The sequence below is a fragment of the Jaculus jaculus genome, chromosome X (genome assembly GCF_020740685.1).
Source record: "Jaculus jaculus isolate mJacJac1 chromosome X, mJacJac1.mat.Y.cur, whole genome shotgun sequence".
NCBI classification, from domain to species: domain Eukaryota; kingdom Metazoa; phylum Chordata; class Mammalia; order Rodentia; family Dipodidae; genus Jaculus; species Jaculus jaculus.
The window spans coordinates 2,254,990-2,268,457 of NC_059125.1; the positions used below are offsets into that span (position 1 = coordinate 2,254,990).

At 46.2% G+C, this 13,468-nt stretch overlaps 1 protein-coding gene across 3 annotated transcripts in view; it reads right to left on the bottom strand.

Annotated features, from left to right (window-relative positions):
* Positions 1–13,468, bottom strand: part of Shroom2 (shroom family member 2) — a 197,769-nt gene that overhangs the window by 7,980 nt on the left and 176,321 nt on the right. For 2 of the 3 annotated variants that reach the window (XM_045140087.1, XM_045140090.1), the window contains 3 exons: positions 8,519–9,115; positions 5,726–6,286; positions 4,772–4,934 (listed from right to left, as the gene is read on the bottom strand). In XM_045140087.1, coding sequence (XP_044996022.1) covers positions 4,772–4,934; positions 5,726–6,286; positions 8,519–9,115 — 1,321 coding nt within the window. The remainder of the gene's footprint in view (positions 1–4,771; positions 4,935–5,725; positions 6,287–8,518; positions 9,116–13,468) is intronic. The other variant, XM_045140089.1, reaches the window with a different exon arrangement.

Genomic DNA, 13,468 nt, shown 5'->3' on the forward strand with positions numbered 1-13,468 from the left:
TGTGATTCTCTTGCCTCAGCCTCTCAATGGCTGGGATTGTAGGCATAGATATACCACCACATCTGGCTAAACCTCTATTCCTCATAAATTCCCAAGCCTGTGGCATTTTGGTACAATAATGCAAAACAGACTAGCACACCAAGATTGGGGTCTCACTAGTCCAAATTAAGCTGCTACACAGCAGATGGCCAGTGAAGTCCCATTTCCACTATGGCTACTACTACTTCTTCTTCTCTTTCTTTCTTTCTTTTCTTTTCTTTTCTTTTTGCTTACTGAGCAGTTTAATGAGCATAGTATATACATTTATCCAGATATCAGCAGATGTTACACCCCTAGGGCTCATGACTACCCATTTTAAGTTTTCAGTATCAGGAATGTATTTCCTCTCATGGAGCAGGCCTCCAGTCCAATTGGAGGGCAGCTGGTTTCCACCATGACAGACGTGCCACTGTTGCACCCATTGGCTCATTTGGCCTGGCTGGCCAAATATAAGCTTGCTGGTGATTTCTCTCTCTCCCATTAAACTGCATGCAGTGTGGCTTTTTCCAACTTTCTGTCAACTTGTCTAAATGGAGGAGTTTTCAGCTCAGCTCCAGCAGGATTTCTCAGTGACCTCGCATCCACTACGGCTACTTCTTACCGCAGGGCTTCACTTCCTACACATGTCACACCATTCATGTGTGCATGCTAAACTCAACAGAGAAAAGAGAGTACAGCGGTACCTGTCAGATGAAGGAGAAAAACAGGGTGCTAGAATTGCTAACATGGTACAGTGCTATGACTGATAATATTTTCTGCTTATGCTAGAATTGCCAAACTCATGTTAACTAAAAATATAAGCCTGGCTGGGTGTGGTGGTGCAGGCCTGTAATCCAGCACTCAGGAGGCTGAGGCAGGAGGATAGCAAGTTAGAGGCCAGCAGCCTGGGCCACATAATGAGATCCTGTGGCCAAAACAATAAATGAGTAAATAAAGGTAAAAATAAACATGAAAGTCTCATTCAGCACACAGTGATTCATGTTCCAAAGCAGTCTCCTTTGGTGACACAGCACACTAGTAACTGGTGTGTCTCAGAGCAGATGGACAAATGCATAGAAAGGCGAGTGGATCCAGGCACAGATTACACTTGTTTTTTTAATGTTCCGAGACAGACTCCCACGTAACTTTGACTGGCCTGGGCCTGAATATGTAGTCCAGGTTGGCCTAGGACATGTGTTGAGATACATGCATGTGCCACCACAAATGGCTTTTAAAAAAGGTTTCATGCAGCCAGGTGTGGTGGTGCAGACCTTTAATCCCAGCACTTGGGAGGCAGAGGCAGTAGAATTGCCGTGAGTTCAAGGCTACCCTGAGATTACACAGTGAATTCCAGGTTAGCCTGGGGTAGAGAGAAACCCTGTCTGGAAAAGATACTATTTCTCTGTGTTGTAGCGTATGGCCTAAGTTCAAATGTTCCAGGCTGCATGCCTCCTATTTTATGAGGAAAAATTGAAGGTTTTGTTTGTTTGTTTGTTTGTTTTAATATATACTTTTATTTATTTGTTTGGCAGAAAGAGGGAGAGAGAGAGAGAGAACTCCAGATGTGTGCGCCCCCTTGTACATCTGGCTAACGTGGGTCCTGGGAAATTGAGCCTGAGTCCTTTGGCTTTGCAGGCAAATGCCTTTAACCACTAAGCCATTCTTCTAGCCCTTGTTTTTTTTTTTTTTTTTTAAGGTAGGGTCTCTCTCTAGACCAGGCTGATCTGGAACTCACTCAGTACTCCCAAGATGGCCTTGAACTCATGGCAATCCTCCTACCTCTGTCTCCTGAGCGCTGGGATTAAAGGTGTGCTCCATCACACCTGGCTGAAGATGTTTCTGTTTTGTTTTGTTTTTGTTTTTTCGAGGTAGGGTCTTACGCTGACCTGGAATTCACTATGTAGTCTCAGACTGGCCTCTAACTCATGGCAATCCTCCTACCTCTGCCTCCTGTGTGGTGACATTAAAGGTGTGTGCCACCATGCCCAGCTGAAGATTTAAAAAAATTTTTTTTGTTCAGTTTTATTTATTTATTTGAGTGACAGAGAGAGAAAGAGGCAGATAGAGAGAAGAGAGAGAATGGGCGCACCAGGGCTTCCAGCCATTGCAAACGAACTCCAGATGCGTGTGCCCCTTTGTGCATCTGGCTAACGTGGGTCCTGGAGAATCGAGCCTTGAACTGGGGTCCTTAGGCTTCATAGGCAAGCGCTTAACCACTAATCCATCTCTCCAGCCCTGAAGATTTTTTTTTTAAAATAGAAACATGCAACCATGGTACACTAATCCAGACAATCTCTAAACATTCCAAGGCCAAGCCCTTCACTTTCTGTCTCCCTATGTAATTCCTTGAACCAAAATATGATTACTTTTTACATTGTAAAGAATATTTTTTAAAAAATTATGTGTGTGTGTGTATATATATATATATATATATGAGACAGAGAGAGAGAATGGGTGCCAGAGCCTGTAGCCACTGCAAACAAACTCCAGACACATGAGACCCCTTCTGCAACTGGCTTATGTGGGTCCTAGGGAATCGAACTGGGGTTTTTTGGCTTTGCAGGCAAATACCTTAACCACTAAGCCATCTCTCCAGCCCAAGAATATTCTTTTTATGTATGAGGAAGTCATGATACTGCTGGATCATATTTTCAGTACATTTTAAAAAAATCAATTATTGCTATTTATTAAATCAGGCCAACTTTCAATTTAATAATTTCAAAAGGCTTTGTCAATAACCGTAAGGGGCAAGGATGGTGGCTCAGCGGATAATACACTTGCTGCCTAGGCTTGAGTAAAAAGGTGGGGGGACAGCTCAGCAGTCAAAGGCACTTGCTTACAAAGCTTGGCGGTCTAGGATCCCCTAGTACCCAGGTAAAGCCAGATGCACAAAGTAGGGCATATGCAGTGGAATTCATTTGCAGGTGGGAGGCCTTGGCATGTGCATTCTTTCTCTCTCTCTCTCTAAAATAAGTAAAAAAAAAATTTATATATATATATATATATATATATATATATATATATATATATATATATGCTGCTGGGCGTGGTGGCACATGCCTTTAATCCCAGCACCTGGGAGGCAGAGGTAGGAGGATCGCTGTCAGTTCAAGGCCTCCCTGAGAGTATGTAGTGAATTCCAGGTCAGCCTGGGCTAGAGTGAGACCTTACCTTGAAAAACATATATATGTATTAGGAAGCTGTGGCAGACTTCTGCAATCCCAGTACTCTTGATGACAAGATGGGAGGTAAGTCTGGAGAATTTTCCAGAAGCTCTCAATGAGCATAGCAAAAAGAGCAATAGCAGAGCAAGACTGAGAAGCCCTGCCTCAAATGTGGTGGACCATGGAGGAACGACTTTAAAGACTTCCACATGTGCCAGCCCTCACACACATCAATACATATACACATACAAATAAATAACCACGTTTTCAAAAACCAAGAGCCAGAGTCATGGTGCTCCATGCCTGTCATCCCAGCACTTGAGAGGCTGAGGCAGGAGGATCATAAGTTGATGGTGAGCCTGGACTATATAACAAGATTCAGTCTCAATAAACAGCGTTTTTGCACAAATACTTTCCAGGATGCTATATCCCCACAGCAAACTCACACAAGATGTCAGTTTTCTTTTTTTTATTTCCCTAATAAACTCCTTGGACTGTGACTTTTTTTTTTTAGTAATACTGCTGTCCCTTTGTGCTAGGATCTTTGCATACAAAACAAGTGGCCGAGCCAGCTGCCATACCTGGACAGCTGATGTATGTGAAGAGTTACAGCTTAAAAGTCACCTTTCCAGCAGCAATAGAGACAACTGTCCCCACAGTGACTGTCATGGCTGCTCATAATGTGAGCTCGACTCATTTCCAACCTTCCCTCCTCGGCCACCAAGCTACCCCGACAGGACACATCTACCTGCTCTGCCCCCCCTTGCACACCAGACAGTCCCAGGGCTCCTGCCTTACATGAGAGCACAGGCTCCCACAGAATTGGCTCTGTTCTTTATTCTGCCAATTGCTGGATTCCCCAGGGCCTGGGTGATCTTTTAGGAGTTGGATGCATGAGGACTTCTGGCTGACAAGGCATTTTCTGACCCCACAGTTGATTTAACATTGTGGGGTTATGAATACCTGAACTTGATCTTCACAGAAGAGGAGGACTCCTGTGAGGCCAGAGGAGAATGGCAGCTGTCGTCCTCTCGCACTCACCTGCCGGTTTCCTTGAGCTGGAGCTGCCAATTTCATTGTACATTCATATTGGCTCACCAGCGTCCCTGACTTGCACGACCACACCCAGCTGTTTATGTGGGTGCTGAGGATAAAACTCAGAGCAATTCGAGCACTCTTAGGTGCTCACAATTGCACAGAAAGCACTTATCCAATGACGCGCCCTCCCAAACATATAATTTTGAGGGTTGGTTTTTGTTTAAAGGAAGAATCTGTGTAGCCCAGGCTGGCCTTGAACTTGCTATTTAGCATAGGCAGCCTCCCCTTAATTAGCTGGTATTACAGGCTTGTAACTTGAACTTGCCGCCCTCTTGCCTCAGCCTCCTGAATGCTGGAGCTACAGGTAGACACCAGTATGCCCAGCAGGCAGGTTTTGTTTCTTAAAGAGAGGGTCTTTCTGTGTTGCCCAGGTTGCTCTGCAACTCCTGGGACTCACTGACCCTTCTGCCTTAGCCTACCGAGTAGCCAGCTGCTGTAAGCAGTGCATCTGGCTCCACTGCGCGCTTTTACTGTGAGCCCCGCCTTCCTACCTTCTTCATTGAGAGATCGTGGTCCAGGTCACCCCCTGAATACTCCTCCGGCTCCTGCAGGTCTTTCATCTTGATGAGCAGCTCCGCCTTGGGGGCTGAAGTGCTGTAGTAAGTGGAATTGGTGGCCAGGGACACGAATGCTGGCACACCTGGGTCCTGTTTCCTGGGCGAAGAGGCCAGAATTTCAATTACTTGTGACCATGTGCACTAGACCTTCCTTGGGCCTGGGCCCTGGCTTGTGACAAATACAAGCTGGTAGTGACAGAAGGGTAATAGCTAGGGAGACAAGACAGTAAATGGAGGAACTGAAGATTAAAAGTAAAAAAGATTTTTTTAAAAAAAAGGGGGGGCGGGAAGAGGAGCCAGGCATGGTGGCACAGGCCTTTACTCCCAGCACTTGGGAGAGGTAGGAGGACTGCAGTGAGTTCAAGGCCAGCCTGAGACAACACAGTAAATTCCAGGTCAGCCTGGGCTGGAGTGAAACCCTACCTTGAAAAACCAAAAAAAAAAGTCGGGGGAGAGGGAGAGGAATAGAGGGAGGGAGAGAAAGCCAGGAGTGGTGGCACACACTGAGAAGGCTGAGGCAGTAGAATAATGCATTCAAAAGCTACCCTGGACTTTATGGGGACGGAGGGAAGGATGGAAGGAGGGAAGGAAGCAGGGAGGGAGAAAAGGAGACAGACAAGTAGATGGATAGCTTGATGAGCAGACAGACACAGAAGTGGTAGATGTGATGTGTAGCTGGTGATATAAATGATAGAGATGATGGATGAATGGGTGGATGGATACAGGATTGGATAAGTGGACAGATGGATAGTAATATAAAGTGCTCAGCATTGGGGGGCCTTTATGAAGATCTGTCCCCTCACAAAAACAACCTTGAACACTAACATATAGGTATGACCCTTCTTGCCTTTTAAGGGGGTAGGGGAACACCCCATGGCATCTACTCACTTGTCCTCTGTGGCTCTGGGTGAGGGGATTTTGGGGAGCAGCTTCCTCCGCTGTTGAGCTTCCTCTAGGAGATACTCATCTTTGGGGAAGATTCCCTCCATCAGATCCATGGTGGTTTTGATCTTGACACTGGGGTCCAGGATATCAGCCAATGATTTGTCCTTCCCCACAATTTCCCTGGCCAGCTCCTCAGACTTCAGGTCGTCCACGGTCTTCTCCTTGGCCTTCCCGTAGCTGAGTGTGGGAGGAGAGGCACAGCTACCTCGGGCAGGGGGTGCAGAGGCGCTGGGGGGCCAGGGCTCTGGTGGGCGGGCTCTGTGGGGGACTTCAGCCTCTTGCCGCGTGTACACACAGAAGCGGGAGTAGCACTGCTCTGATGTGCTCAGTGTCTTGATCTGGTCTTTCTCCAGCCCACTGGGCAATGCAGGCAGGTCAGCTGGGCGTGCCAGGCTCTGACGGCTCTCCTTTTCTGGCTGGCTCTCTGAGTGCACAATTTTGATGGGCACCATTTTCACAGTAGTGTTGTTGTCCATCACCCGCTCAATTCTGCCAAGAAAAGAGCTGTCCTCTGAAATCTTGACATGCACAGATTCCCACCCACGACATACACTGCTGGGTCCCCTTCCCACAGGGAACTCGAGACAAAGACCCACTGTCAACCAGCTGGGTGGAGGGATAAGGCAGAGGTTGGAAATTGTCCTCATCTGACCCCTGATCCTATCTCCAACCCTAGCAGTCCAACCCATAGTCTGCCACACACACACCTATAGGTATCTGAAGGTGACTTTCTGAATGATATGAGGATTGTGCAATATTCTTTTTGTCTTACAGCCCTGAGAATTGAACCCTGGACCCCAGGCTTTCAAGGAAAGTACGCCACTACTTGAGCTATGACCTTAGCTTGTCATTTATTTTTGTGCAATGATGCAAACATACCAAGCCCAGTTGTTAACTTCCTCTGTAGGAGACCCCTGCACTGAACAAGCAACTTTCACAGAATTACTACAAGGCCAGCGCATACCACAGGTACCTGGGTAGCTCTGGAGGATTTCTCTTGGGAATAGCTGTATTTGGAACTACTACTGAGCACCTCTACGTATGGGTGCCACTTAGAAGCTTCTTCATGCTTTACAGCCCACCTCCCACGTGCCTTGTACCATCCAACATCTAAAACCACTCTTGCGAAGACTTTTATACCACTGTGATGGGGACCATGAGCTATACAGGGAACTCACTCAATTCTGTATTAGTCTCAGTGATTCACATAGGGCACACTTTTTTTTTTTTTTCCAAAGCAGAGTCACTCATTGTTGGGACCCTGTACTTGAAGGCTTTTTTTTTTTTTTTGGTTGTTGCTATTTATCTTTATTTATTTACTTGAGAGTGACAGAGAGAGAGAGAGAGAATGGGCGCCCCAGGGCTCCAGCCACTACAAACTCCAGATGCATGCGCCCCCTTGTGCATCTGGCTAACGTGGGTCCTGGGGAATCGAGCCTCAAACTGGGGTCCTTAGGCTTCACAAGCAGGCGCTTAACTGCTTAGCCATCTCTCCAGCCCTTATTTTTTTAAATATATATATTAAGTTTCTAGCCAGGTGTGGTAGCTTATGCTTGTAATTCCAGAACTCAGGAGGCTATGACATAAAGAATACTAGAAGTTGGAAGCCAGCCTGTGTTGTATGAGATATTCTCAAACAACAAAAAGCATGTAATAAAAAGAGTGTAGGGGTTGGGGAGGTGGCTCAGTGGATAACATATCTGTTGCATAAGTGCTTGTGCTTAGAGCTTCTGCACCCAAATAAAGGTGAGTGTGGTGGCTCACCAGTAATCCCAGCACTAGGGGAGCAGAGACAGGGGATCCCAGACTATCCCCATCCGCAAACTCTGGGTTTCAGTGAGAGACCCTACCTTCATAAATACAGTGAACAGGAAGATCCCTGATTATCAACCTTTGGCTTCCACATGCATATATGTGCCCCCACACACATCTGCATGCATGCATATCACACACATGCAAAAAAAAAAAAAAAGACAGCTGGGTGTGGTAGCACACGCCTTTAATCCTAGCACTTGGGAGGCAGAGGTAGGAGGACCACTGTGAGTTTGAGGCCAGCCTTGGACAACAGAGTGAGTCCAGGTCAGTCTGGGGTAGAGTGAGACCCTACCTAGAAAAACCAAAACAACAACAAAAAAGACTGAGGAGATGGCTCAGTAGATAAAGCACTTGCTATGCAACTCTGAGCACCTGAGTTCAGATCCCCAGGCCCCATGTAGAAGCCAGAAGCTGTGGCAGGCTTCTGTAATCCTAGAGCACCTATTTTGAGAAGGGAAGCAGAGAGAGAATTTCCCAGAAGCTCATGAACAGAGGGGTGAACGACGAGAGATTCTGCCTACAATAAGGTAGAAGGCAAGGTCCAGTGAGAAAGTTGTCCTCTGACCTTCATACAGGCACTGTGGGACACACATGCACACCCCAAATAGATAAATAAATTAATTAATCAAAGTATGGGCATTAAAAACTTTACCTGAAGATCTTACACTTAGGTTAAGCCTGATATTGATCATAACCATTACATACATTGGAAAAACATACCTAGCATGTAGGTGCCTGGGGCTGAAGGTAATCACAATGTCACTAAGTTCTACTGGCCCCTGGAACTGTGGCTTGTCGCCCACATATCTTCCCTGTACTAACTTTTAACCCAATAGTTTAAGCTGAAGCAAGAAGCCAGGAGCAAGCACTGAAGCTCATGACGTGGGGCGAGCACACAGTGCGCACAGCTCGGGACAATACCTGGCTGAGTTGTCGTCCTGGATCAGCAGGGGAGGCTTGTCAGTCAGCTTCTGTGGGGCGAACTGAGGCGAGGGGGAGCGAGACGTCTCCATGGCAGATGCCTGCAGGTGGTGGCACCTGGAAGAGAGCAGGGCTTCTGGCGGAGGGCAGGAGGTGTCCTCACTCACATGCTGGCTGTCTTGCAGCTGGGCACTACTGAGCACAGAAGGGCTGTGGGAGACAGCCAAGTGAGGGTTCGCAGGTGTACTGTTGGGGTCCCAGTACTTCCTGGGCTCCCGCTTGAGTGGTGGAGGCCTCTGGGCTGGGACTGGCTTCTTAGAGAACAGGGCAGTGCTCACGGGACGTGAAGTATGTTCCTGAGGAGGTGGGGATGTTGGGGGGCCCTGGGCTTGGGGTCCCAAGTCTGCAGATGAGTTTTCCTCTGAGTACCTATAATCTCGAGGTAGAGTCCCGGCTCGGCCCTGGCCCTCCTGGGCTGCCTCTGGGGCTTCCTGAGAGAGGGAGGATTCAGACAATGTGGACGGGGTCCACGGGTTCCGATTCAGTGCATCCTGCAACGCTCCTGGACTGACTTCTGGACACTGAGCATCTGCTTGCCTACAGGAAGATGGAATACAAATTAGCCAATGATTCCAATTAGCACCTTTCCCCTGCATGCAGCCAGACCCATATCTCAACAATCCCCTTACATCACTTTAAGGACTAAAAACCCTCTTCACACACCTGTGCCCACTGCCACTTGTGCATATTACACGACACAACACTGTATGTCAGCATGTTCAATATGAAACATGGACATTAAAAACACATACACATCAATCTAGTATAAACACATATGTCCAAACCAAACTGCATTTTCTTTTTTTTTTTGGCAAGGTAGGATTTCACACCAGCTGAGGCTGACCTGGAATTCACTATGCAGTCTCAGGGTGGCCTTGAACTCACAAGGATCCTCCTACCTCTGCCTCCCAAGTGCTAGGATTAAAGGTGTACACCACCACGCCCAGCTGTATTCTTTTTTTTTTTTTTAAGTTTTTTTAAATATTTATTTATGAGATGGGCGTGGTGGTGCACGCCCTTAATCCCAGCACTCGGGAAGCATATATATATATATATATATATATATATATATATATATATATATATATGTGTGTGTATGTGTATTTGTTTGACTGTATTTGAGTGTGTGTGTGTTCCAGGGTTCTTGCAGTTGCAAACAACTGCTAATTTGGCTTAACATAGGTGGCTGGGGAATTCAACCTGGGGTGGCAGGATTTTCAAGCAAGTGTCTTTAACCTCTGAGCCCTCTCAAACTTTATTCTTTTTTTTTTTTTTTTTTTTGCTTTTTCGAGGTAGGGTCTCACGCTAGCCCAGGCTGACCTGGAATTCACTATGGTGTCTCAGGGTGGCCTCGAACTCACGGCGATCCTTCTACCTCTGCCTCCAAGTGCTGGGATTAAAGACGTGTGCCACCATGCCAGGCTTTATTCTTTTAATTTTTAAAATATTTTATTTGAGAGAGAGATGGAGATGGATTAGCAGTTAAGACGCTTGCCTGGGAAGCCTAAGGACCCAGGTTCAATTCCTCAGTACCAGTGTAAGCCAGATGCACAAGGTAGCACAGCACGTGTCTGGAGTTCCTTTGTTACGGCTAGATGCCCTAGTGTGCCCATTCTCTCTTTCTCAATTAAAATAAAAGTATATATATTTTAAAAGAAAAAAATAGGGCTGGAGATGGCTTAGTGGTTAAGGCACTTGCCTGTGAAACCTAAGGACACATGTTTGACTCTCCAGATCCCACATAAACCAGATATAAAAGGTGACACAAGCATGCAAAGACACACATGCACACAAGACAGTGCACATGTCTGGAGTTCAATTGCAGTGGCTGAAGGCCCTGGCATTCCAATCCTCTCTCTCTTGCATTTTAAAAATACAAAAAAAGAAAAAAAATAGAAAGATTGCATTTTTGTGAAACTTGTCAGATACAGACTATATTCATGACTATTTACTCCAAGTTGTAGTAGTTTTACATGACATATAGGAAGCTGCTGTGAACACAGAGGTCGTTTTTTTTTTTTTTTTTTTTTTTTTTTTTTTTCGAGGTAGGGTCTCACTCTAGCCCAGGCTGACCTGGAATTCACTATGGAGTCTCAGGGTGGCCTCGAACTCATGACGATCCTCCTACCTCTGCCTCCCGAGTGCTGGGATTAAAGGCGTGCGCCACCACGCCTGGCTCAGAGGTAGTTTTTTCTAAGATAGCCCTTCAATCACTTCAGTCACAAAACCTTTCAAATCAGTCCTTCATGAGAAATATAATGGCTAGTTATTTTGGAAGCAGCTGTGAATTGCAAAGCTTTCTACTACCCTATCACATAACATGGACATGCAGATACATACGTAAACATGCCAGAGACACACTGAGACAGGTCTGCAGGTACAGCGTTATTGACGTATACAGGCTGACTACTGTGAAACCTGCAAAACAGAATCCAGGTGCTACTGCACCTCTGCTGACACACTACCGGAACCCTAACCCAGAAGAAAAGCCTCTCATTTCAGGAAAGGAGCTGTCTGCAGTGCAAAAGTGACCTGTGAGCTCAAAGTGGTGGCTCACATCTGTAATGTTAGCATTTAGGAGGCTGAGGCAGAAGGGCTGCCTAAGTTTGAGGCCACCCCAAGTTCCAGTGAGACCCTGTCTCAAAACTAAGCAAAAAGGTGACCTTTGAGGGGTAGGGTATAGCTCAGTGGGAGAATTCTTGCCTTGTAACTGCAAGGCCCTAGGTTTGGTCCATGGCACTGGAAAACACACACATCCATCCTTCCTCCCCCTCCCACCAATCACCACCAAGAAACTCTGGGTTGTTACAGACCCAAACAAGGACAGCAAACAGAGCAAACAGCAACCTAGCAGCAGATGACATAACCTAGTTACTAACTGTTAGGTTGGGACAGGCTCCCAAGATGGAGTCTCCAAGGACAGCAGAATGGTGACAGAGGCGTAAGGAAGTGGATTATCCACATTCTTCAAGATACCACCTGGTCACTATTCCTTCCTTACCTAACAATGCTCCAGGTCATGGTTTCCTGGCCCCTTACCTCCTAAGTCACATGGTCACTGTTCCAGTGTCACACCCTAGCTATTTTAAATAGCTAAATGATCTCCCTAAAGACGCTTTTCTATTCAACTTAAACGAGTTCTTTTTCCTTCCTCACCTTCCCCCAAGTGAAGAAGCCCTATAAGGCCCCTACCTGAAAACTCAGCTTGGCTGTGCTCTGCTCTTGTGAGTCAGCCTTAGCAGCTCGTGCTTTTCCCGAATAAAAGCTTTCATCTTTGCCTCAGAGTGGTCTGCATAGTCCTGGCCATTCCCCAACCTTACACTAACAAGTAGTATAGAGGACCACATTCCCATACCCAGTGCACTAGAGAAAGACACGTGCCTCTGAACTTGATTTTGTTGCAACCTGGACATGATGTGGGGTACTGGGGTACTGCAGGACTGAGAATATATTGGCCTATGGATGTCACTCTTGCTGTGTCCTGGAGTGATGGAAGGAAAGGGTTAGGGTTTGGGTTCACAGCCTAATGCCTCCCTGCTCTTCTGAAAGCAAAAGCTGCCATCCTCAGTGTGCAGAACAGAACATCATAGACCTGAAATCCTCCTAAGCCATGCAAGACAGCTAGCTTGTTATTACTCAGAGGAGGCTAAAGACAGCTTAGAAAACAAGCAACAACAGAACCACTAAAAGTAACAGAATAGGAAAACACTAACCCAACTCAGTGACTTAGGTAGGGAGTCAAAGAAACTTCCTGTTTGAAGTTTTATCAAAATATCCTAAGCGCAATAATGGATGGCTTAAAGCTGGGTGTAGTGGTTAATGCCTACGATCCCAGCACTAGTGAGGCAGTTTAGGGGTGACAGGACCAAGCTTTCTTCCTGACTAAAAAGCCAGAATTGCCCTTGGGTCCATAGGGGAAAAAATGTAGGTAATTATACTTTACTACAAGTCATAAACATCAGAAGAGTAATACCCCAGCCTGAGTCTTGAGGTGGGCTTCTCAATCCCCTCTTGCCTCCCTGGGCAAGAGCTCTGCCTTGCTTCCTTTCTTAAGTTGGGTGCTTCTCAACACCCCCCCCCCCGGCCCTATCTTCTTGGGCAAAAGATGTGTCTCAAGTCCTTCCCCTAAGCTCCTCTTCTCTTAAAGCTCTAAGTTATAATCAAATCATTCTGGTCTGTGGATTTCATTTGTTAATTCGTAAGACAAGAATCCAGGGACATTCAAAATTTAGAGGTGTATTGGCAGAGGACAACCCAAAGCCCCTATATCACTAGGGAAGCAGAGGTAGGAAGATCATCATGATTAGCCTGGGATACATAGTGAGCTGATTTCCAGGTCAATTTGGGATAGAGGCCCTGCTTTAAAAAGGGGGGTGGGGGGTGGAGAGATGGCTTAGCAGTTAAGGTGCTTGCCTTCGAAGCCTAAGGGCCCAGGTTCAATTCCTCAGGACACATGTAAGTCAGATGCACAAGGTGGAGTATGTGTCTGGAGTTCATTTGCAGTGGCTGGAGGCCCTGACATGCCCATATTCTCTGTGTGTGTGTCAAATAAATAAAATATTAAAAAATAGCTTAGGGAAAAATAACCAGTTAGGCAGATCTGTGCTTGTAAAACAATTGTTACTGGAGATCCTTGTCATAAAGCTGAGTTCTGTGTCTGAACCTTTGCCCAAATTAGCATTGTATGTGAGAAAATGGGGAAAAATACTTTTAGACAAAACTAGGGAGAAATTCTCTAGACATCTGCCTTCTCATAGCAGTACACACACACACACAATGAAACAAAAGCTAAGAATATACATCAATATGGAAACTGGAAGATAAGTCAAATCTATTAGTGCAGGCCGATCTTCACTTCCAGTCCTCTTTATACTTTTTGTTTGTTTGTTT